General features: G+C 39.3%; 1 protein-coding gene and 1 long non-coding RNA gene across 10 annotated transcripts in view; one reads left to right on the top strand and one right to left on the bottom strand.

Moving 5' to 3' along the window:
- Positions 1-2,646: 2,646 nt before the first annotated feature.
- LOC128624256 (uncharacterized) lies at positions 2,647-5,386 on the bottom strand. Its single transcript, XR_008388739.1, has 3 exons — positions 5,269-5,386; positions 4,690-4,757; positions 2,647-4,003 (listed from the first exon to the last, which is right to left on the bottom strand). It is a non-coding gene; the product is annotated as an uncharacterized LOC128624256 (long non-coding RNA).
- Positions 5,387-5,707: 321 nt separating this feature from the next.
- The window catches only part of pitrm1 (pitrilysin metallopeptidase 1), a 98,909-nt gene continuing 77,919 nt past the window's right edge, over positions 5,708-26,697 (top strand). The window contains exons 1-5 of one of the 9 annotated variants that reach the window (XM_053651753.1): positions 6,523-6,604; positions 10,958-11,068; positions 11,532-11,632; positions 19,373-19,479; positions 24,327-24,478. In XM_053651753.1, the coding sequence (XP_053507728.1) occupies positions 24,349-24,478 (130 nt within the window). In that variant the 5' untranslated portion in view covers positions 6,523-6,604; positions 10,958-11,068; positions 11,532-11,632; positions 19,373-19,479; positions 24,327-24,348. Of the gene's footprint in view, positions 5,757-5,794; positions 6,088-6,498; positions 6,605-10,957; positions 11,069-11,449; positions 11,633-19,352; positions 19,480-24,326; positions 24,479-26,697 lie in introns of those variants that run through there. The other 8 variants (XM_053651750.1, XM_053651748.1, XM_053651752.1 and 5 more) reach the window with 8 other exon arrangements.

Raw genomic sequence — 26,697 nt, 5'->3', positions numbered from 1 at the left:
TCATCGTAATTCCGGCATAATAACGTAATCACGTCGTGACGTCATGACGTCATCAACCTTCCAGGTCAAAAAATAATAATTAAATAAGTAAGGAATCATAGCAGAGTAATGCCAGTATACCAGCCTTACGGGGATAACATTTACACTGTAAAACCGCTATATCGGCCTTACGGGGATTTGGCATAGACGACCAAGCCGGTATTTCGTCCTTATGGGAATAGATCAAAGACTAAGTAAGAGGGTTAAATCCCTATACAGCAAGTTTCAAGCCACTGGGAGCAAGGGAAATTTCTAACCAGCGCATATAATCAATTGCGTGCCCTGCACCAATATGACACTTTTCACATAATATGATACTTTGCAGGTTTCTGGCGTAAAATGATACGAAATAGAATTGTTTACATTAAAGTCCATTATATGATAATAAAGTAAGCTAAGGGGAAAAATGTGAGATTTGACGTGTAGAAAGTCACTTTTTGTCAAATTTGCTCTGACAAAGCGTGTTTTCATTCCTCCTGTGTGTGCAGACACACAGGTGCGCTACATTGGCTTAAATCCCTAAACAGCGAGTCTCAAGCCGCTGGGAGCAAGGGAAAATAGATTTCTAACAAACGCATATAATCAATAGCATGACCTGCTCCAATATGACATTTTTCACATAATATGATACTTTGCAGGTTTCTGATGTAAAATGATACGAAATAGGATTGTTTACATTCAAATCTATTATATGACAAGAAAGTATGATGCGGTGAACAAAGAGAGAATTGAAGTGTAGAAAGCCACTTTCATCAAATGTGCCCTTTCAAAGCGTGTTTTCATTCTTCCTGTGTGTGCAGATACAGGGGTGCTCTTCATCAGCTGCCATTTCCAGGCCTCGCACTTTAATGTACTCCCCCTAGAGATTTCATCAGATCGGCATCACATTCAGTCAGTCTCATCTAAAGGCATACATGATGCTAAATTGCAAAGCGTTTGAGTTTTCATTGCATGGTGTGGGTGTGGCGCTCTCATAAATTTCAATGTTTCGCCATGAATAATGAAGTTGTTATAACTGAAACATAGACTGTCCAATCTGCTCCAATCTTCACATGTTTGATAAATGTCCCGGCCTGAAGACATCTACATGCCAATATTCAGTTACAGTCATAGCACCAACTGCTGGCAACAGGAAATTACATGTTTTACATCATGATACACCCCTAACAACATATAAATGCGAAAAAGTGCTAAAAAAAAATGTAACGGAGTGCCCCTGGCAGAGCAGACCCAACATGCATCCGGGTGTGAGGGCCCTTTCATCGCTGCTTGCAGCTTTAATTCTCCTTCTTCTTCTTTTCCAAAATGAATTGCATTTTAGAGGGCCTAAACATAACCGAAAACTCATGAAACTTTGCAGACGTGTCAGAACCCATGAGCATTTACATCTGATAGGGGTTCCAGTATTGAGTGTGGCAAAATGGCTCGATAGCACCACCTACAAAATTTCACCGATGTGCGCGTTGAGCTACGTTTCACCTACATGTACGAAATTCCGTAAACATGTGAAACATGCCAATGCGTACAAAAACTTCTCATCTGCATCGATGTTTCGCCATGAAAAAGGAAGTTGTTATAACTCAAACATAAAATGTCCATTCTGCTCCAAATGTTGTATAAGTTTCCCGTGGTGTTTTGAGAGACTTAACATGGCTGAAAATCCATGAAACTTTACATATGCATTTGTCTTACGACATTAATTGATGTGATGTTGCATTTTATCATAGTTGTGCCTCATCAGCTCCATAGCACCCCCTACGTTTTAAATGCACATATGGCACCTTCGGAATGCTCGAAAACTCGATAACTTAGGTGTGGCAAAATGGCTTGACAGCGTCACCTACAAAATTTCACCGATGTGTGCCTCGCGCTACGTTTCACCTACATGTACGACATTCGGTAAACATGTGTAAGATGCCAATACATACAAAAACATCTCTTGAACCCATGCCCTAAACTCAACAGGAAGTCAGCCATTTTGATTTTTCTTGAAGATTTTTGCTCCGTTTTTTGCCATTTCCAGGCCTCGTACTTTAACGAACTCCTCCTAGATCTTTCATCAGATCTGCATCATATTGGGTCAGTCTCATCTAAAGGCATTGACGATACTAACTTGTGAAGTTTTTGCTGCATGGCGTGGGTGTGGCAGTCTCACAAATTTTGATGTTTCTCCATGAAAAAGGAACTTGTTATAACTCAAACATGGAATGTCCAATCTGCTCCAAACTTCACATGTTTGACAAAAGTCCCGGCCTGAAGACATCTACATGACAAGATTCACTATTAGTCATAGCGCCACCTGCTGGCAACAGGAAATGATACATTTGACATCGTAATACACTCCTAATGACATGTAAGTGCTAAAAAGTGATAAAAAAAATTGAATGGCATTCCCCTGGCAGAACAGCCCCAACGTGCACCCGGGTGCAAGGGCCCTTTCATTGCTGCTTGCAGCTATATTTTTTGCTGGGTTTTTTTTTGCCATTTCCAGGCCTCATACTATAACAAACTCCTCCTAGAGATTTCATCAGATCGACATCATATTGGGTGCGTCACATCTAAAGGCATTGACAATGCTAAATTGCAAAACTTTTGTGTTTTCGCGGCACGTCATGGGCATGGCAGTCTTACAAATTTCTATGTTTCACCATGAAAAAGAAGTTGTTGTAACTCAAACATACAATGTCCAATCTGCTTCAATTCAATTCAATTTTATTTGTATAGCGCTTTTTACAATAGACATTGTCTCAAAGCAGCTTTACAGAAATATCAACATGGTATACAGATATTAAAGGTGTGAATTTATCCCAACTGAGCAAGCCACTGAGTGGCGACGGTGGCAAGGAAAAACTCCCTAAGATGTTTTAAGAGGAAGAAACCTTGAGAGGAACCCGACTCAGAAGGGAACCCATCCTCATCTGGGTAACAACAGATAGTGACAGATAGTGACACTAACAACAGATAGTGTGAAAAAGTTCATTATGGATTTATATGAAGTCTGTATGGCCTTAGGAGCAGCCGTAGTCCCAGCAGTCTGGAATTAGAGAAGAAATGTTTATAAACATTTGAAATGTTAAACAATAGAAATGTTAGAGAAGAAACTGCTCCAACATGTTTGATAAAAGTCCATGCCTGAAGATATCTCCATTCACAAATCGGCACTCTTCCACGCCCCACCTCCACATGGATCTGTAAATCATTCATAAACGTGTAAACGAGAACTGAAAAGATTCACTCAAATTGTATTATAATTATTATAATCTTCCTATATTTGCCGAAGGCTAAAGAAATATGAACATAATTTCACGTTTAAGAACACTGCACTTGACATTTCACTGTAGTTATTTCTTTTATTTTTTGTAGCTACAGTAATTATTTTTCCTTTGATTCCAAGAAACACATTGTGATTTGATCAGTAAATTTCAGAGTTTGTTCAATGATTCACTATGTCTTTAGTATTCTCTCTACTCCTTTTACATTGATGTATTTATGTATGTCTAGTACCATAATGAACATGTATCACATGTTTTGTACTACAATATTTATTGATTTAATGAGCAACTACACAGTGAAATCATCTGTGTCTTATGTATGGGTGATCTAAATAAATGTTTGTATGGAATTTCATGATCATTAAGTTATTTGAACCAATGATTCTGCACATGCAATGTTTCTTTAAAGATATGAATCCACAATGCAATGTTTTCAACATTGGACAGCCTGTGATGACCGTTTTGAGTTTTGTGTCTAGAGTTTTGAAAAGTGACATCAAGGTTTTGAAATTAGTGCCAAAGTGATTGTAAAAAAACTGTATTATGATGCTGATGATGATCCATCCATCCATCCATCTTCTACCGCTTACTCCTTTTCAGGGTCACGGGGAACCTGGAGCCTATCCCAGGGAGCATCTGGCACAAGGCGGGGTACACCCTGGACAGGGTGCCAGTCCATCGCAGGGCACAATCTGATGATGATGATTATTTTTATTATTAATAGTATTATATAAATAGCTGTAATTAAATAATAAAATAGTAACGTTTTTCGGGTGGAAGACTGAATTATTTAATTCCGAGCGTAGGCCTATGCTGTATGGAAGCAAGTGATATAGGTTCATATTTTTTTTGTCACTGTTTAGACGCTGTTAGAATAAGACAGAAGCCTTGAATAAATAAAAAGTAAATCATTAAATGTACAGTATTATCTACAGATAAAATAGTAGAACATTTTAAAGGAGGGGACCACAGAGGCCACAAATCACAGATGGGCATTGAAATTAATAACATATGTTTACCCTTTTAAATATTTGAGTAGCCTAATTATTTAGGATATTGCTACATAATATTTAGTTATATTAATCGAAAATTATTTTTGAAAATTATGTACATGTAGCATTTCTCCAAACAAATATTGGTCACTTAATACAAATGTAACCAGCATAAATAGTTGAATGAATTTAAAATGAAAAATAAACAATAGGCTACTCTATAGAAAATTAAAAATAACATGGTAAAAATAATTATTGAACTACAATAATTGATTATAAGTAAATGCAGAAATTACAATAAATATGAATGAATTATTTCCAGTCTAACGTGTCCCACTCTTGATATAAATTCTATATTCACTATTTTTAAAAAATACTTCAGGTACCTCAAGGGGTGCAGCACCCTTCCCGCATTTATGCATGGATGTGCCACTTTTCCTTAATGATGACAGACCTGCAGATAAACAGCAGTGTTTTGTACAGATGTTAGTGTTACCAAAAATGTTTTTCAAAGTCTAAATTTCCAGTCTTAGAGTGTCTTTGTTTTAAACCATATAATAAATTCTCAAAACATGATGTTATAAAAGTAGTGTTTTACTGCTGTGCAATTAAAAAAATACACAATTTGAAAAATCAGGCAAATAGCAAGCTTTTTCAAGAGCCTACTTTACATACCCAATTCATAAGAAGCCACAAAAAGTGTATTCATCATGCACAACACACTTTATTGTTCCATGCTGTAGTACTAACGTTAGCATATAGTTCCTGTTCCTAACATTTTAAGAATTTTCTATATGGTACAACCAAAAAAGATTGTGTAGAAAGTTCTTTAAAAAAATTAGAACCAGAAAATAGCTTTATCAAAACTTTGAAGGGAGATTTTGTGTCAAAAATGAGTTTACAATAATTCATGAAATTTGCTAAAGCCATAACTCCAACTAGTATTTTGAAATGACTCCTCTTACTTGGACGTAACAGCGTGTCATCGTCACGTTACTGTAGATAAGCGCTGGCATACACGGAAAGAGGAAATGTCATAGAGTACATGCAATGCCAACGCACGTCACCTTTATATGTATTATTCATGAATGATATGCCATTATATATCTATTTACATCACCACTACATGTTTAATTAATTTAATGCAAATTTTCAAATTTTCGGGCTCGCCATTGGCTGAAACATAGACGTCTGTACACGTTCAGGCTCAATAACGCTACAGACGATATGTCGTCTGTACACGAAATTCGTCTCTACACGTCTAAATACATTTTTATCCTTTCGGCGTGCCATACAGAAAATGTTCGACTTGATGGCTCCGTTTTCAACTCCTCCCCCGATATGCAAGCGGTAACTCTTGGCGATCAGTTACATCCAGCCGCAGCCGAAATCGAACACACCGATTGAGCGCTATATGAACCACGTGACTACGATGCTGCCACCCGACATCTAGGTTGTCCATTAAAGGGGTTTCATGCCTTTAAAGGGCTATGGGCATTTATCGTAATAGCCAATCCGACGCTGGCTTTCTTAGCGAAATAATCAATCGAAAGCCGCGTTGTATCGAGGCCGGTTTTTGTTCCTCTGAGCACGCGCGACTGTGACAGTGTTGTGCAAGGAACGACGGCAATGTGACTGTGCGATGGAAGCGCGTGTGGAAGCTTAAATTGATAATATATAGTTAAATGTATAACTTCGATTTAATTTATATTATAGAGTGGTTTAAGACAGCAGATTTTAATATTAACAATGCTTCGGAAAAGTAAATATCTCTTATCCCTAAGGTGAGTTATCTTTTCGGTGGATAGATGGTTATATGAATTATTTATTTGCTACCATTGAATTGGAACCGATTGTTATGCTTATAATATCCCCAACATAAACTAGGTATATATTTCTGCTCCTCAGATTATCCTGTCGCAAAGACAGAGTATGAATTTATCTAGTAAATAAACCGGTGGAATAAGCAGCATATTGTATAATATCATTGGAGTTATTCGCAGATTATGTGGAGAGTATTATGTTGCCTAATGCCGATATGATACTTTCACGTACGATTGTTATTGTTTTACATTTTTACATAAAATTTGTTAGAAAATGGAGGCCAATTCAAACCTCAACTACACTTCTTATATGAGCACAACAGCTCCATAATCTTTAACTGATTTGGAATGAAAATGGGTTTTGTTGTGCAGTAGGTTTAAAGGCCAGTATGTATGGAGACCAAAGAGCAGCTCAGCCCCTGATCGAGCTCTACAGTATGTGGTAGGCCAGAAGATCCATGGTTTTACCGTCCGAGAGGTGAGCAGTCACCAAGAAACAATTCAGATCTCACATGGCACAAACAGCATCATCACCTAGAAGTGACACACATCGGAGATATTGCACAATCAACTGTTTACAACTGTACAGATGTATTGTAACTTGTGAAATTTAGATTTAAAAGCTTTGTAGAATTATAGGGCTTTTTGATCATACTACTGGTTTGTTTGGGAAAACTGGCCTTTTCTATCTGCACATATATGAAATGGCAAGAAAAAGAGCTGGTGATGGTCATTATCCAGAAGTTGATGTGATCACAGTAGAGATTAAAAAGTGGATTTCAAGTTCCTAGTGCTAGGAGGATTTCATTGCTTCTGCTGCCCTCAGCTTACTGTTTTGTGGACTTTGTGTTCCTTGAAGTTTTTATGCAAATAAAAATAATGCTGAGTGTGATGGGTTGCTAATATTAATTTATGTAAAGCTAATAATATGGACACTATCATGCTGGAACAGATTTGGGCTAGGGCACTTAGTTCCAGTGAAGGAAACATAGTCATGTGAAAAAAATAAGTACACCCCATGGAAATTGTTGGCTTTTTTGACATATCTGGAAAAGCATACATTGGCTCATCTTTGAAACAGTGCCTATTAGGGATATCACGATACCAAAAATTTAGTAGTTGGTACCAATACCACCAAAAGTACACAATACTCGATAACAAAGTTGATACCACGGTGTGGTTTAAAAAAAAAAAAAAAGTTAAAAATAAAATTAAAAATTCCTGGAGGACATCCTCCTCTGGCTAATACTGGCAAAAGAGAGAGAGGTTTTAGTTATCAAACACTGTCTGACAATGACTAATAAAACAGTGCTAAGTGCTAATAACAAGTGCTAAGGTGCACTCCTAAATGCGCGCGTGCGCGTACACACACCCCTTATACTCTGAATGCAAGCATTAGTTTAAATTCACTGATATGGTGGCAGGCCAAAAAGATTTATTAAAAGCATGAACATTTGAATAATTATTAGTAACATTAGGCTACATTTAGCTGATAGGACATGGGCTGAATGGCGATGCATGGTGGCCCATTAGGAGGCAGTTTATAACATTGGAATGCATTAGCATCGTTAACAAATAACTGGCTATCGCAAACATTACATGGAGCATAACTTTAGCTGGTTTCATGGTCGCAATGCCAGCTGCCTCGAACAAATATAATATAGGGTCCGTCTTTCAGGTGCTTCGCCAAATTCCAGGTGTTTCCTCACTTTGTTTGAAATGAACAACGGCATCCGTTGCACACCGGCAACCGATGCTACCTTTCCTCTCAACGAGCTTTCCTCTCTCTGTCTCTTAATGAGGTGGGGCGGAGCTAAACTTCTGTAGTTCTTCCCGTGTGCTTGTTAGCGTTTTTCTTCTTCTTTACCACTTGTGGACCGACTAAAACACTTGCACATATTTGCTGCCCCCTTCAGTTCCGGAAGAATTGCAACCTCGGTACCTTCATTAATAACGTACGCTACTGTGGAAAAACAAGTACCTTCACGTTTTAAGAATATTTGTACCAAAGTATCGGTTCTCGTGACATCCCTAGTGCCTATCAATAAAGTTGATATACTTGAACAAACCCACAAGGAAAATTAGTTTTTCAGTCGTTTATTCAACAGAAATATCAATAGATGTTCTTCTGTGGAAAAAGGAAGTACACCCTTGGCCTTAGAAGCTAGTATTGCCCCCTTTAGCAGAAATAACTTCTTGTAGGTGTTTTGCATAATTGTCCACTAGTCTCTGACATCGGGTTGCTGGAATTTTTGACAACTCTTACATGCAATATTCTTTCAGATGCAAGATATTTGAGGGTTTCCTTGCATGTACTGCCCGTTTCAAATCCTCTGTACAACATTTCAGTGGGATTAATATCCGGGCTTTGACTAGGCCATTCCGTAACCCTCCGTTTCTTCTTTTTGAGCCATAACTTGGTGGATTTGCTAGTGTGCTTAGGATCAGTATCCTGTTGATGGGTCCACTTTGGGTTCAACTTTCAGTTAGATGGCCAACAATTTCCATGGGGTGTACTTATTTTTTCACATGACTGTAGAAGGATGTTCTGAACATTTGTAACATTTGTTGGAAGCACAACAATTGTGTGCTTCCAACTTTGTTGCAGCAGTTTAGGGAAGGCCAACATATGGGTGTGATGATCATATAGGTGTCTCCACATACATTTGACCATATGGTGTACGTATTTGTCAATGAATGGTTTTGCCAGTCTCCTTATACTGCTCAGGTTTGTATGTATGAAGGTATCTTGGGTTATCATAGCTATTACTTGCTAATGCAAGTTTGTTTTTTGTTCACTGTATACAGCCAACTCCACTCTTTGTAAATTTAAGTGAATTATGACTCAAGCCCTATTCAGATTGGAATGGTTTTACATGGGGAAGTGAGGTAATGTAATTGGGAATTTAGTCCCATCTGTGTATAAATATTTTATGAACTACGCATTCTTGCTTCTGAAAAAAAATTCATAGTAAATGGACCTATATACATTTACTGAGTGAATTATTAGGAACAGCTGTACACCTTCTCATTCATGCAATTATCAAATCAGCCAATCATGTGGCAGCAGTGCAATGCAAATCATACAGATGCCACATTGGGTAATATTCACATCAACTGTCACAATGGGGAAAAATGTGATCTCTGTGATTGTTGGAGCCAGATGGGCTGCTTTGAGTATTTCTATAGCTGCTGATCTCCTGGGATTTTCATGCAGAGGAGTTTCTAGAGTTTACTCAGAATGGTGCAATAAAGAATTAAAATACAGTGAGCAGCGATTCTGCGGACAGAAATGCCTTGTTGATGAGCAGTCAATGGGCAATGGCCAGACTGGTTAAAACTGACAGAAAGGCTAAGTATCTCAGATAACCACTCTGTACAATTGTGGTGAGCAGAAAAGCATCTGAGAAGGCACAACACATTGAACCTTGAGGTAGATGGACTACAGTAGCAGAAGACCACACCGGGTTCCACTTATGCCAGCCAAGAACAGAAAGCTGAGGCTGCAGTGGGCATAGGGTCAACAAAATTGAACAGTTGAAGACTGGAAAAACATTGTCTGATGTGATGAATCTTTGATTTCTGCCAAGGAAAACGAATGGTAGGGTCAGAATTTGGCACCAACAGTATGAATCCATGAACCCAACCTGCCTTGTGTCAGCAGTCCAGCCTGGTGGAGGTGGTGTTATGGTTTGGGGAATGTTTCCTTGGCACACTTTCCACCATCCCAGTCACTGGATCTGAATCCAATAGAGAACACCTTTGTCATGTGGTAGAATGGGAGATTCACATTATGGGTGTGGCTCTGGTGGTAGAGCAGGTTGCCCAATAATTGCAGGGGTGGTGGTTCAATCCCTGGCCTGTCCACATGCTGAAGTGTCCTTGGGCAATACGCTGAAACCCAAGTTGCTCCTGATGGCATGCTATCGTGTGTGTGTGAGAATGGGTGAATGAGAAACATTGTAAAGTGCTTTGTGGATCCGCGAAAGTTAAAAGGTGCTATGTACAACCCCATTTCTGAAAAAGTTGGGACAGTATGGAAAATGCAAAAAGAGAGTCATTAGAAAATTCAATTAACTCTGTATTATATTGAAAACACTAACACATTTTTGATGTTTTACTTTTTAATTTATTTTTGAAAATATCCTTTTAAATCTGATGACTGCAACACACTCCAAAAAAGTTGGGACAGTCGACTGTTTACCACTGTGTAACATCACCTTTTCTTTTAATAACACTTATTACAGTTGTGTACAGTTGAGATCCATCTTTTCACACTGAGGACAATTGAGGGACTGGTACACAACTATTACAGGATCTGGAGTCCCGTTCACGGTACTGCAATCTCCGGGTCATCGGTATTCTGGAACGAGAGGAATGAGAAGAAGGGAGTGATCTGGTAACGTTTATGTCAAAATTTTTCCACGATGTCCTTGGAAATCTTTCCAACTGCTCCATTGCTGGATAGAGCGCGCCATATTGGCCCCATGCCCTCGGAGGAGCGAGAGAATCAAAGGTCCAGAGTGATGATTGTGCGGTTTCACTACTTTCACGACAGAGAAAAAGTTGTTTGAATTGGAATCAACTTTTCCATCAGGGCCGTAAGGTCTTGAGGGATGCTGTGCTGTTGTGTTTTCTTTTGGGTTTTTTCCCCCCCCTATTGATATCAACCTCTCTGTACTCCATTCTGTGCTAATCTAAATTGATGGAAAATACCCGAAGCTCGATCAGATTCCTAAGTTGGAATGTGAAAGGTCTGAATGGTCCCATTAAAAGATCCAAAGTTTTGACACATTTAAAACTACAAAAACCTGACTCTGCATTTCTTCAGGAAACCCACCTCCGTCTCAGGGATCAACGCAGACTCCAAGCTTGCTGGACATCACATATATGTTCCACTCCAATTTTGATTCCAGGTCCAGGGGAGTTTCTATTCTGATAAGTAAGACTGTGCCCTTTTCTTTTGATAAAGTTATTTCTGATGTAAATGGTAGATATGTGATTGTGGAAGGGAAAATTTCACAAACGCCAGTAGTTTTGGTGAATGTATATTCCCCCGAATTTTGATAACGCTCCTTTTGCTCAGAATTTGTTGTCAAAAACTCCTGCTTTGAACACACATCTCTTGATATTTGGGGGAGATTTTAACTGTGTTATTGACCCAGTTTTGGACAAATCTAGCACGGTTACAAAGGCTCCCTCTGCAATGGCAAAGGTATTCTCTGAGTTTATGGTTCAGAATGGTTACATTGATCCGTGGTGGTATTTTAACCCCACTGTGAGAAAATATTCTCTTTTTTTTCCTCACGTACATAAATTTTTTTCTCGCATTGATTACTTTTTTATAAATAACTCTCTAATTTCTCGGGTTGTAAACTCTGAATATCTACCAATTGTTATTTCAGACCACGCTCCTCTGTCTTGACATTCTTCTATCTTCACATCGCGCCTTTCATCCACCATGGAGGCTTAATTCTCTACTTTTATCCGATTCAGCATTTTGCAAGTATATTTCTACTTCGATAGATGATTTTCTTCTTACTAATCAAACCGATATAATCTCTTACTCTTTACTTTGGGAAACTCTAAAGGCCTTCTTAAGGGGACAGATAATCTCTTATTATGCTCATGCCAATAAGAACCGTAAGGATAAAAGAGAGAAAAAAGAGATATTTGATAATATTCGAGCTATTGACGACCAATATGCTCTCAACCCGACCCCTGAGCTGCATAAACATAAACTGCTTAATTTGCAGGCGGAGTTCGATTTGTTATCGACAGGTGAGGCAGAGAGGCTTTTGTTACATACGCGTGGCAATTATTATGAATATGGGGATAAGGTCGGTCGTTTGTTGGCTCACCAACTGCGTAGCTGAGCGGCCTCGCGCTCTATTACTCAGATTATGCAGTCCAGTAGTGCATTAACCTCGGATCCTGTAGAAATTAATTCAACGTTTAAAAGTTTTCACTCATCTTTATACACAGCTGGAGCTCCTGACAATTCAGGTAACATGAACCATTTTCTTAGAAATATTGCTTTTCCCAGAATTGACCCTCTATTGGCATCTGAACTTGACAGCCCCATCACCTTAGATGAGATCATTAACTCAATCAATTCATTGCAATCTAAGAAATCACCTGGCCCGGACGGGTTTCCTTCCGAATTTTATAAGAAATTTCATGTTACATTGGCCCCATTACTTCTGGCTGTATGCGAGGAATCCTTAGAACTAGGTACGCTGCCAGAAACATTGAGACAAGCATCTGTAACTCTATTGCTTAAAGATGGGAAGGACCAAACATTATGTAATTCGTACAGACCTATTAGCCTCCTCAATGTTGATGTCAAGATTTTAGCCAAACTTTTGGCCTCTTGTTTAGAGGGGATTCTCCCTAGCATTATTTCAGAGGAGCAAACTGGATTTATAAAAGGACGGCATTCCTTTTCTAATATTCGTACACTTCTTAGTATTTTATATTCAAAACAAAACAGCAACTCCTCTTAAGTGGTCATTTCTTTGAACGCAGAAAAGACATTTGATAGGATAGAATGGGAATATCTTTTTATGGTGCTAAAGAGGTTCAGCTTTGGGGATGGACTGATATCATGGATCCGTTTATTATACAGTGTCTCACAAAAGTGAGTACACCCCTCACATTTTTGTAAATATTTGATTATATCTTTTCATGTGACAACGCTGAAGAAATGACACTTTGCTACAGTGTAAAGAAGTGAGTGTACATCTTGTATAACAGTGTAAATTTGCTGTCCCCTCAAAATAACTCAACACACCGCCATTGTCTAAACCACTGGCAACAAAAGTGAGTACACCCCTAAGTGAAAATGTCCAAATTGGGCCCAATTAGCCATTTTCCGTCCCCGGTGTCATGTGACTTGTTAGTGTTACAAGGTCTCAGGTGTGAATGGGGAGCAGGAGTGTTAAATTTGGTGTCATCGCTCTCACACTCCCTCATACTGGTCACTGGAAGTTCAACATGGCTGTTGTCCCAGAAGGAAGCCTCTTCTAAAGATGATGCACAAGAAAGCCCGTAAACAGTTTGCTGAAGACAAGCAGATTAAGGACATGGATTACTGGAACCATGTCCTCTGGTCGGATGAGACCAAGATAAACACATTTGGTTCAGATGGTGTCAAGCGTGTGTGGCGGCAACCAGGTGAGGAGTACAAGGACAAGTGTGTCTTGCCTACAGTCAAACATGCTCGTGGGAGTGTCATGGTCTGGGCTGCTTGAGTGCTGCCGGCACTGGGGAGCTACAGTTCATTGAGGGAACCATGAATGCCAACATGTACTGTGAAATACTGAAGCAGAGCATGATTCCCTCCCTTCGGAGACTGGGCCGCAGGGCAGTATTCCAGCATGATAACGACCCCAAACACACCTCCAAGACGACCACTGCCTTGCTAAAGAAGCTGAGGATGAAGGTGATGGACTAAACCCTATTGAGCATGTGTGGGGCATCCTCAAACAGAAGGTGGAGGAGCACAAGGTCTCTAACATCCACCAGCTCTGTGATGTCATCATGGAAGAGTGGAAGAGGACTCCAGTGGCAACCTGTGAAGCTCTGGTGAACGCCATGCCCAAGAGGGTTAAGGCAGTGCTGGAAAATAATGGTGGCCACACAAAATATTGACACTTTGGGCCCAATTTGTACATTTTCACTTAGGGGTGTACTCACTTTTGTTGCTAGCGGTTTAAATATTAATGGCTGTGTGTTGAGTTATTTTGAGGAGATGACAAATTTACACTGTTATACAAGCTGTACACCCACTACTTTACATTGTAGGAAAATGTAATTTTCTTCAGTGTTGTCACATTAAAAGATATAATCAAATATTTACAAAAATGTGAGGGGTGTACTCACTTTTGTGAGATACTGTATGTGGAACCGCAAGCTTCCATATATACCAACGATGCTAAATCGGATTATTTTACTTTGTCACGGGGTACACGCCAGGGATGTCCTCTGTCTCGCTTACTTTTTGCCATAGCCATTGAGCCTCTCTCGATAATGTTTAGAACTCTTCCTGTATTTTAGGGTATAATCCACAAGGGAATTGAACATAAACTAGCCCTATATGCTGATGACTTACTACTTTGTTACAGATCCAATTGCATCTATTCCAGAGATAATAAGCATATTAAATGAGTTTTCCAGGTATAAACTGAACCTACAAAAGAGTGACTGCTTACCCATAAACCAATCTGGCCAAAAAATAAAAACGACTGAAATACCTTTTCATTTGGAGGATTCAAAATTCAAATATCTCAGAGTTAATGTCACCCTTTCCTATTCTGCATTAATGGTGGCGAATTTTACACCCTTAATTTCATACATGAAGTCAGCCTTTCAAGATGCCTTTCCTCTTGGTAGAATAAACACGGTAAAAATAAACATTCTTCCAAAATTCCTCTACCTTTTTCAGTCCGTTCCTTTGTTTTTACCCAAATCTTTCTTCAAGAATATAGATCAATTATTCTCCTCTTTTATATGGGCAGGAAAAACTCCTAGTGTTTCCAAATTTTCACTTCAAAAGAGTCGACTAAGTGGTGGCCTCTCATTGCCCAATTTCATGTATTATTATTGGGTGGCTAATATTCAGAAACTGGTGCTCTGGGTGCAGGCCCCCTCTCTTCCATGGTGCCACTTAGAAGCAAAGTCTTGTATTTCAACCTCCCTCCCTGCTATGGTGTTTTCCTCCCTTCCTATACCCCTTTCACAACGGATAATTTAATAGTGTATATACCTCTCTAAAAATTTTCTATCAGTTTTGCTGTCATTTTAAATCTATCTTGGCCTCAACCATGGCACCTATATGTAATAACCACCTCTTTCCCCCCTCCTTTATAGATTCCACATTCTCTTTTTTGGAAAAGAAGGGTCTGAAATGATTTGAGGATCTTTTCATTAATAATGTGTTTGCAGACTTTTCTGAATTATCATCATTCAGCCTGCCCCCGTCTCACCTATTCAATTTCTTTCAAATTAGGCATCTCCTCCCTATTTGCTGGTTTTTCCCTCCTTACATACAAAGTCTGCATGGGAAGAGGTGTTCAAGTTGAATCCCCATAAGAGTGGCATTATTTCATGGATATATGCAACGATCTGGTCATAGGACAATTCTTACAAGATCAAAACCATTAGTGCTTGGGAAGAGGAATTGGGCCTCGAGCTTGAGGATCATTACTGGTACAGCGTTAGATAAAATACGTACTGCCACGTCATGTGCTAGACTTAGTTTCATACAATTTAAAGTGGTCCATAGAGCTCACCTCTCTAGGAGTAAACTATCTAAAATATATCCCAATGTTCCTGACGTGTGAAAAATGCAAACTTTCGCCCTGTAACCTCAGTCATATGTTTGCACTCTGTCCCAAACTGCAGAACTTTTGGAACTCTTTCTTTGAAACTATGTCTGACGTTCTTAAAATCAAATTGGATGTCTGCCCTTTAATTGACATCTTTGGTGTTCCATCTCAGCGTCAGCCTCTGAACCATAAACAAGCTAGTGTTGTAGCTTTTGCATTGTTACTTGCTCGGCACAGAATATTGCTGTCTTGGACCTCTCCACAACCCCCCTCTTTATCAGTCTGGCTTAAAGATTTAATGTTCTTTGTAAAACTTGAAAAAATCAAGTATAACATCAGAGGCAGGGGTGAATCATTTTTGGGGAAATGGCAAAGGTGTATATGGTAATTACTGATCATCTTACCTTATTTTATTTTTTTCCCCCTCTTTATTTATGTTTGTTTGTTTTTTGTTTTTCTGGTTGTTTGTTTGTTGTTGTTTTTTGTTTCTCCCTTTCTTTGGTTTTGGCTGTGATTATTTTGATTATTGGTTGTTGGATGGGGGGTTATAGAATTTTTATTGGAAAATCGCATTTCACATATGTGAAATGCGATTTTCCTATAAAAAATTGTATGATTAAAAAAAAAAGCTTCGCAATTTAACATCAAGGCCCTTAGATGAGACTGGCTGAATATGACGTCGATCCGAAGAACTCTCTAGGAGGAGTTTGTAAAAGTACGAGGCCTGGAAATGGCAAAATCTGAGCATAAATTTTAGAGAAAAGTCCAAATGGCTGACTTCCTGTTGAATTTAGGGCATGGATTCAAGAGTCTTTTTTGTACGTATTGGCAGCTTACACATGTATGCCGAATTTTGTACATGTAGGTGAAACAAAGCGTGAGGCGCAAATTGTTTAAATATTTTAGGTGGTGTTATCAAGCCATTTGGCCAAACTCTTTTCTAAAACCTGTATCAGATGTAAATGTTCTCCCCTTTGGAGGGGTATGCAAAGTTACATGAGTTTTCTAGCATGTTTAGGCCTTAAAAATGTGATTTGTTTCACATCGAAATTTATCAGACCCTCAACGAAAACTTAAAAGCTTCGCAATTTACGATCGCCATGGCTTCTAGATTACACGGACCGAATCTGATGTTGATCAGATGAAATCTCTAGGAGGAGATTGTTAAAATATGTGACCTGGAAATATTTGTTCCCAGTAGGTGGCTCTATGATTACAACTTATTATTGGCATCTAGATGTCTTCAGGCCCGGACTTTTATCAAACATGTGACGTTTGGAGCAGATTGAACATTCTATGTTTGAGTTATAACAACTTCCTTTTTCAATAGCGAAATATCGAAATTTGTGAGACCGCCACGCCCACGTCGTGCAGCAAAAACTCAAAAGCGCCGCAATTTAGCATTTTCAATGCCTTTTAGATGAGACTGACCGAATATGATGTCGATCCGAAGAAATCACTAGGAGGAGTTCGTTAAAGTAGGAGGCCTGGAAATGGCAAAAAATTAAGAGAAAAATCTAAATGGCTGACTTCCTGATGAGTTTAGGGCATGTGTTCAAGAGAAGTTTTGGTACGTATTGGCATCTTACACATGTTTACTGAATTTCGTACATTTCGGTGAAACATTTTGAAGGTTGGGGCTATCGAGCCATTTTGCCACAATCAATTCTGGAACCCCTATCAGATGTAAATTTTCTCTGGTTCTGATGCATCTGCAACATTTTGTGAGTTTTCGGTTATGTTTAGGCCCTCTAAAATGCGATTCATTTTGGAAAAGAAGAAGAATTAAAGCTGCAAGCAGCGATGCAAGGGCCCTCGCACCCGGATGCACGTTTGGTCTGCTCTGCCAGGGGCACTCCGTTCCATTTTTTTAAAGCACTTTTTAGCATTTATATGTTGTTAGGAGTGTATCATGATGTAAAACATGTAATTTCCTGTTGCCAGCAGGTGGCGCTATGACTATAACTGAATATTGGCATGTAGACGTCTTCAGGACAGAATTAGTATAAAACATATGAAGTTTGGTGCAGATTGAACATTGTATGCTTGAGTTATAAAAATATCCTTTTTACTAATAGTAATAGCACGCTTTAGCACTTAGCTAAGTGTTGCTAGCATGTTCTAGCATGTTGTTAGCATGTTTAGAATTTGCTGGCATATTTTTATATGATGCTATGAAAACATTACTGTTTAACATGCCACTTCCTGTTGCCAGAAGGTGGCAGTATAATTATGAATGAATATTGGTATGTAGATGTCTTCAGGGCAGGATTCGTATCAAATATGTAAAGTTTGGTGAAGATTGAACATAATGGCTGAGTTAGTGTAAAACATGCCAGTCCAAGTTGGCAGCAGGTGGCACTATGACTACATACATGCCAACTGAATATTGGCATGTATGTAGCCTCAGGCCAGGTTTTGTACAAAACGTGACGTTTGGTGCAGATTGAACATTCTATGTTTGAGTTATAACAACTTCCTTTTTCAATAGCGAAATATCGAAATTTGTGAGACCGCCACGCCCACGTCGTGCAGCGAAAACTCAAAAGCTTCGCAATTTAGCATTGTCAATGCCTTTAGATGAGACTGACCAATTATGATGCCGATCTGATGAAATCACTAGGAGTTAAAGTACGAGGCCTGGAAATAGTAAAAAACGGAGCAAAAATTTAAGAGAAAAATCAAAATGACTGACTTCCCATTGAGTTTAGGGCATGGGTTCAAGAGAAATTTTTGTACGCATTGGCATCTTACACGTCTACCGAATTTCGTACATGTAGGTGAAACATAGCTCGAGGCACACATCGGTAAAATTTTCGAGCCATTTTGCCACACTCAATTCTGGAACCTCTATCAGATGTAAATTTTCACTGGTTCTGACACGTCTTGCAAAGTTGAGTGAGTTTTCACCCGAAAACTCACGCAACTTTGCAAGACGCGTTCAGTTTAGGCCCTCTAAAGTTTAGGCCCTCTAAAATGCGATTCATTTGGGAGAAGAAGAAGAGAGAAAGCGAAGCAGGTTCAATAGGGCTTTGCACCAGCGGTGCTTGGGCCCTAATAAACGGAGCAGATCCAATAGGGCTTCACACCAGCGGTGCTCCGGCCCTAATAATATTAGTCGGAACATATCCAATAGGGCTTCGCACCAGCAGTGCATTACAATTTGCTTCTGCACCAAATGATGCGAATGCACAAGTGAACTTGAACTTAAGTAAGGCACTTGGTAGAATGGTAAGTCATGTTGTGTGAATACGCTCTAACTTCAACAATGCACTAAAACATGGACAAATAACTAAAGCATTAATAATTCACACTATTGTATTACAGTAGTGTACGCATTATACTGTTATTATGTGGCATAAAATGGTTTTAAAATGACAGTAATACTGTTTAATGCAATTATTTCTGGGACACTATATTGTCCAATAAAATTAGTTATTGTGACAGGCCTAGCCAACACTTGCTTTTGGTTTGGTTTCAGAAGTATATTTTGAAAGAATGCTTCCTGGAGTGACTCCATGCGGAAGGAAAAAAACCATAAAACCTCTTTAACAACATGTCAGCTTGTTATGGATATATTTTGCCTCAGATTATTCATAAGTATATACAGTTCTCGTAAATTTTCGGTTTAAAAAATAGCATAATCTTTCTAGATACTGGAAAGATTCCTTCTCATATTCCAGCTTGTTAGCAAGGTCATGATCTTGCACCACTGAAGCAGAGGGAGTTAAAAACTCAACCATGGCAGCTTAGCGAATTCACAACCATGTGATCGGGAGCACAGAGCCTTAACCACTGAGCCACCACTGCTTCCAAAGTGTATGGAGTCTAGGTTTAATATCTGCATGTACACATGAACCTATAAGTCTGAAAATATTTTAGTCAGCAGTGTTTCAGTTTATTGTGTGTTTGTGTAGGTAACTCAAGTACCTGATCTGTCCCTGACGGCTGTTAAACTCTGTCATGATGTCACAGGGGCTCAGTATCTGCACACAGCAAGAGATGACTCCAATAACCTCTTCAGGTATGCATGAATGTGTGTGTCTACGCATGTGTGTCTGTTTTTTTGTTTTTGTGTGCGTGTTTGTGTCTGCCTGTTTGTTTCTGTCTGCCTTTGCTAGGTTTGTTACAGTTTCATGGTTTGTCATGCTGTATGATCTGATGGTCCACTCACAGTCAACTTTATAAAAATATAGATTAACATTGAGATAACAGTCTGATCATACACAGTGGCTCTGTACTGTCGTTCTGTTAATATATATTTTTTTTACCCGCTCAAGTTCCTTATTCCATTGCTTCTTTACCTTCTTTTCTATGAAACTGATATGCCAACCAGATGAATAATTTTAATGCCATCAAACTGAAGTGTTAATCAAATGTACATTAATAACACACTTATGAAACACAGTTTACATCTTTATCACACTAATAGTGTCATGTAAACTCACCAGTCTCTTTAGTAGGAAAATTTTTAATAGGGACTCATTTATGCAGTTATCCAATCAGCCATGCCATCCAATCATGTGGCAGGTGCACCGTGTAGAAAATCATGCAGTTACAGGTCAAGAGCTTCAGTTAATGTTCACATCAAACATCAGAATAGGGAAAAATGTGATCTCTGTGACTTTAACTCTGGCATAGTTGTTGTTGCCAGATGGGCTGGTTTGAGTATTTTGTTAAACTGCTGAGTTCCTGGGATTTTTACACACGACAGTCTCTACAGTTTTCACAGAATTGTGTGAAAAACAAAAACATACTGTATACCAAGGGTCTACATACTGAAACATCTTGTTGATTACGGAGATCAGAGGAGAATGACCAGCCTAGACTAAGCCGACTCACTGAAAATGTGTGAATCCCAGCAGTTTCTGAAATACTCAAACCAGACCATATGGTGCCAATATACAGTATCTCACAAAAGTGAGTACACCCCTCACATTTTTGTAAATATTTGATTATATCTTTTAATGTGATAACACTGAAGAAATTACACTTTGCTACAATGTAAAGTAGTGAGTGTACATCTTGTATAACAGTTTAAATTTGCTGTCCCCTCAAAATAACTCAACACAGCCATTAATGTCTAAACCGCTGGCAATAAAAGTGAGTACACCCCTGTCAAAATGTCCAAATTGGGCCCAAAGAGTCAATATTTTGTGTGGCCACCATTATTTTCCATGACTGCCTTAACCCTCTTGGGCATGGAGTTCACCAGAGCTTCACAGGTTGCCACTGGAGTCCTCTTCCACTCCTCCATGATGACATCACGGAGCTGGTGGATGTTGGAGACCTTGTGCTCCTCCACCTTCCGTTTGAGGATGCCCCACAGATGCTCAATAGGGTTTAGGTCTGGAGACATGCTTGGCCAGTCCATCACCTTCACCCTCAGCTTCTTTACTGTGTTTGGGGTCATTATCACGTTGGAATACTGCCCTGTGGCCCAGTCTTCGAAGGGAGGGGATCATGTTCTGCTTCAGTATGTCACAGTACATGTTGGCATTCATGGTTCCCTCAATGAACTGTAGCTCCCCAGACCATGACACTCCCACCACCATGCTTGACTGTAGGCAAGACGCACTTGTCTTTGTACTCCTCACCTGGTTGCCGCCACACACGCTTAACACCATCTGAACCAAATAAGTTTATCTTGGTTTCATCGGACCAAAGGACATGGTTCAAGTAATCCATGGCCTTAGTCTGCTTGTCTTCAGCAAACTGTTTGTGGGCTTTCTTGTGCATCATCTTTAGAAGAGGCCTCCTTCTCGGACGACGGCCATACAGACCAATTTGATGAAGTGTGCGGCATATGGTGTGAGCACAGACAGTCTGACCCCCTATCCTTTCAACCTCTGCAGCAATGCTGGTAGCACTCATACATCTATTTCCCAAGACAACCTCTGGATATGACGCTGAGCACGTGCACTCAACTTCTTTGGTCGACCATGGCGAGGCCTGTTCTGAGTGGAACCTGTCCTGTTAAACCGCTGTATGGTCTTGGCCACCATGCTGCAGCTCAGTGTCAGGGTCTTGGCAATCTTCTTATAGCCTAGGCCATCTTTATGTAGAGCAACAATTCTTTTTTTTCAGATCCTCAGAGAGTTCTTTGCCATGAGGTGCCATGTTGAACTTCCAGTGACCAGTATGAGGGAGTGTGAGAGCGATGACACCAAATTTAACACACCTGCTACCCATTCACACCTGAGACCTTGTAACACTAACAAGTCACATGACACCGGGCAGGGAAAGTGGCTAATTGGGCACAATTTGGACATTTTCTCTTAGGGGTGTACTCACTTTTGTTGTCAGCGGTTTAAACTTTAATGACTGTGTGTTGAGTTATTTTGAGGGGACAGCAAGTTTACACTGTTATACAAGCTGTACACTCACTACTTTAGATTGTAGCAAAGTGTCATTTCTTCAGTGTTGTCAGAGATCACACTTTTTCTTCATTCTGATGTTTTATGTTAACATTACCCAAAGCTCTTGACCTGTATTTTCATGTTTTTTTAAAATTTTTTTTTTTATTATTTTTTTTGCATTACGCAGCTGCCACATCATTGGCTGATTAGACAATTGATTGTCTCAAATCTTGTGTCTTACCACGCTTTCCTTTCCAATTTCTCATCTGAAGTGACTTCTGCCAAGGTTACCGTCTACAAGGAAAACCTTGGAACTTCTACATAAAATCCTTGCCAGCTCCACAACAGCTTTTTTTCACTGCTTAACCCGCTGACTCCTCCTGGACTCTGTCTTCCTGACTGCTGAAGACTTTGCCACCATTTATTATGGGAAGATTTAAAAAATCTGTCAGACCTTCACACGACCCAAACTCCTACACTACATACTCAGGATTTCCCTTTTCATTCACTGGCACATTTCTCTAATCTAGCGACAGAATAAATCTTGCAAATTATCTTGTCCTGCAATCCTTCTACCTGGCCATTGAATCCAATCCCTTCCACAATGCCCCAGACCAGCTCATAAGAACTTCTCCTCTTCATCACTACTATCATCAGTGGCTCCATAACATCTGGTCATGTACCAACTGCATTCAAGAGAGCAAGGGTTATACCCATCTTGAAGAAATCCACTCTGTATCCCTCAGACATCAGCAACTACCAACCGGTATCACATCTCTCATTTATTTCTAAAATCCTTGAATGCACTGTCTACAATCAACTGTCTCTCAGTCTCTTACAGAACAACCTCCAAGATCCTAACGAGTCTGGCTTTAAAGTGGCACATTCCACACAGACTAACCTTTTACCTGTCATTGAAATGCTACATGCTGCTAGATCAGCCAAACTGTCATCAGTCCTCATCCTGCTTGACCTTTCACCAGCGTTTGACATGGTCAACCACAGGACTCTCTTGTCCATCCTCATGAGTCTTGGAATTTGTGTCACAGCATGTCAATCTTTTGCTTCCTACCTGGAAGGTCTGTCATATCAGGTGACGTTGAAGGGATCCACATCTGCTCCACACAGACGCTCCACTGGTGTCCCACAAGGCAGAGCACTTGGTCCTCTTCTGTTCTCTTTCTATACTCAATCTCTTGGTGAGGTCATATTCTCCCATGGGTTTTCAGATCACTGCTATGCAAATGATACTCAACTCACCCTCTCCTTCTCTCCCTCAGACACTTCTGTTTCCCCTCAGATCTTAGCATGCCTGGCTGCCATCGTGGATGGTAGCTCATCAGCTGAAATTTAATCCCAGCAAAACTGTTTGGATGTTCTGTTTAACTGTCCCATGTTAGGATCTTGTGATCTCCAAGGATAACTCTCAGATCTCACCTTCGTCTCGTCACTGCATGCAACCTTGGGCTAACCATGGTCAATCAACTGTCCATTTAATCTCACATTGCTAATCTGACACGCTCATGTTGATGTCTCCTTTACAGCATCACTAGGTAGACAGACCTTACACTAACAGTTTATTTTTGAAACATTATTTCAAAAGGATTATATTTACAGCAGTTGTCTAAAATACATCATCAAAATACATCTTAATCCTATTTTAGTAATATACAGTCATGGGGGAAAAAGAAAGTAGACCCTCCTTCAATTCTGTGGTTTTATTTATCAGGGCCTAAATAACAATTGTGTGTTACCCTAAATAACATAACAAACCTGGTGTGTGTGTGTGTGTGTGTGTGTGTGTGTGTTTTGGTTTTTTTTTTTGTTTTTTTGACACCTGGTATTTTTGTTTATAGAAGTCGGTGAGGACCACACAATTGTTCTATAGTCCCCGATAAATAAAAACGTAGAATTGAAGGATGTACGTTCTTATTTCCATGAGTAAAATAAAATGTTTGTATTTATAAATGGTATATATTTTGTATTTTTTTTTATACTTGTTATCTGTAAAGATAAATATTGGAAATGGATGTAATACCTAATTTAGTGACACTTAATTTAGATCTCATAAGGCATGAAAATCGTCAACTTGTGGCATTTTTTTGCATGCGTATTAAAATGATAGAACATGGGATGTTTATGGCCCTTTGGGTGTCCCGTGTGTGTCTGCCTGCATGCACATTTGCATATGTCAGCGTTCACATCTGCATGCATGTGGGTTCATGCATTTTGGTATGTATGCGAGACTGAAAGTGCACGTTTCTATGGGCATGTGTTTGCCTGTGTGCATGTCTGAATGTGTGTCTGTGTATACTATTCTGTACTATATCTTGTTTGTTCTTTTTGGGATTTTTTTGTTGCCCCCAGGTAAAAGAATCTATGAAAGATATAAAGTAATGCCTAGTCTAGTGATTTCAAGTAGCTTATGAGCAATGTTGCTTATGTGATGGCATGCATACTGGTCACCTTTCATTTATCCATTTCTGCATATTATGTTTTTGTGTCTTTTCAGTGTGCAATTCCGTACCACGCCCATGGACAACACAGGGGTTCCCCACATTCTAGAACACACGGTTCTGTGTGGCTCTCAGCGCTACCCCTGCAGAGATCCGTTCTTTAAAATGCTGAATCGCTCTCTCTCCACCTTTATGAATGCCTTCACAGGTACTGACACACACAGTATACACAGTATACACAGTATACACAGTGTGTATCTGAGTGTGTGTATGAAGTACCCTTACAACAGTATTTTCTGAGATAAGTTGCTTACTGTATACAATACTGGGAAGGTCTATGCATTTTTCTAAATTTTTGGCATATTAAGCTTGTGCAAAGATAGCTTGGCAACAATTAAAAGCTGTTTTATTAACAAATAAAAGCTGTTGTGACTAATGCTATAATTAGACAGGAATGAATTGTATGAACTGCAGTTGATTATGAAAAGCAATGTTATAATAGCCTTAAGAATATAATAATAAGAAGAATAAAAATAAAACCAACAATAATAATACAAATTAATAATAAGAAGAATTTAAGCTGCAAGCAGCATTTTCGGGGGCCAAGCACACAGACTCTGTGAGCCACAATTATAAGCAACGGTACAAAACAATTATTAAAGGTAAAAGTAGGAGTTCCTTTGATAACTTTTGTTTAGACAGGTCTCAAGATGGTATGAGCCAAATTTGGTGAAGACGACAAAATCTGGAGGAGTAGCAAAAATGGCACTTAGATGGAAGCATTTTCAGAATGTTCTTGTAATTTTTGACCAGTAAGTGACGCTGTCACACAATTTGCTGCATAGCCTCAGGGCATGATCCTGAAGTGCCTACCAAGATTTGTATCAGTCTGCAAGGTCATTGTAGAGATACAGCCTCACTTCCTGTATAGCAGCTTTGCTATCATATTCTTTGGCACATTACAGGCAAACCATTTGGAATATCAACGTTCTTTTTATAAATTTGACAAAATGATGACAAAATCCATGATGGTCGACAGGGAGGACACTTAAATTTCAGATGTTGGTGTGCTATCACTTTCAGCATACCCCAGGGAATTATAGGGAAAAAATAACTGAATTTAGCACAAACTCTTCAAATGATAGGAATTTTTTTTTAATTGTTACAGTTCTTGACCACAAGGTGACACAGCCACAAAACCTTTTTTTGTAAATTTAGGGCATGATCCTGAGAACACTTTTCAACTTTCATGATGATGGGTAGTTGCATTGCTGAAATACACCCTCACATCTTTTTTGCATTTGCCAGCGTGCTACAGGAGAATGGTTTTGAATATTGGATATTCAAAGAATAATGGTTTTGAGGAAAAAATTTGGAGGAGGAGTAGCAAAAATGGCAGTTAGATGTAAGCTGTTTGGTGGTTTCAGTGTCAGAATTGTTGGCCTGTTCCAGACAACCTGTTTGGCATATTCAAAATTCTTTTGATAACTTTTTGTGAGGCTTACTCTGAAGATGATGTGTGCCAACTTTGGTGTTGATTGGACATAATTTGTAGGAGTCGTCGTGAAAAAAAACTTAACAAAATCCAAGATTGTCCACAGGAAGCACATTTGAATTTCAGATGTTGGTGTGTGTTCATTTCAGCATACTCCAGGGAATTTATAGGAAAAATTAACTGAGAATTTAGCACAGTTCAGTTGTTGCAGTTCTTGACCACAAGGTTGCGCAGTCTCAAAAGTTCTTGGGTATATTCAGGGCATCGTCCTGAAGATACTTAGCAGGTTTCATGATATGTAGATGCATTGCTGAGATACACCCTCACATCCTATATTTTGCCCTTGCCAGCACGCTACAGGAGAATGGTTTTGAGTATCAAATCAAGATTTGTTAGACAGGTTTCAAGATGAAGTGAGCCAAATTTGGTGAGGATTGGTCAAATTGTGGAGTAGGAGTAACAGAAATGGCAGTTAGATATAAGCATTTTTAGCATGTTATTGTAACTTTTGACCTATAGGTCACAATATTTGTTGCATAGCCTCAGGTCATGGTCCTGAAGATTCATGCCAAGTTTTGTGTCAGTACACATGACATTAAGTTGTTGCTGAGATACAGCCTCACTTCATGTTTGGCGGCTTCATTGTCGGATTCATTGTCCCATTACAGGCAAACCATTTGGACTATTAAAAATTCTTTTGATAACATTTGTGGGGCTTACTCTGAAGACGATATGTGCCAATTTAGTGATTGGACAAAATTTGTAGAGGAGTAACAAAAAACAGTTTTTGACAAAAACCAAGATGTTGGAAAATTGAATGAGGCAGAAATTGGCATCATAGGATGTGTTAAACTCGTCTTGACCCAGAGAATCAATGGATGCCTGGCTCTTAAATTTTGGAGGCATGGTTCAAACGTTAATACTTGTATTGT

The sequence above is a fragment of the Ictalurus furcatus genome, chromosome 20, assembly GCF_023375685.1.
Source record: "Ictalurus furcatus strain D&B chromosome 20, Billie_1.0, whole genome shotgun sequence".
Lineage (NCBI taxonomy): Eukaryota > Metazoa > Chordata > Actinopteri > Siluriformes > Ictaluridae > Ictalurus > Ictalurus furcatus.
This window is presented reverse-complemented; position numbering and strand designations above follow the sequence as displayed.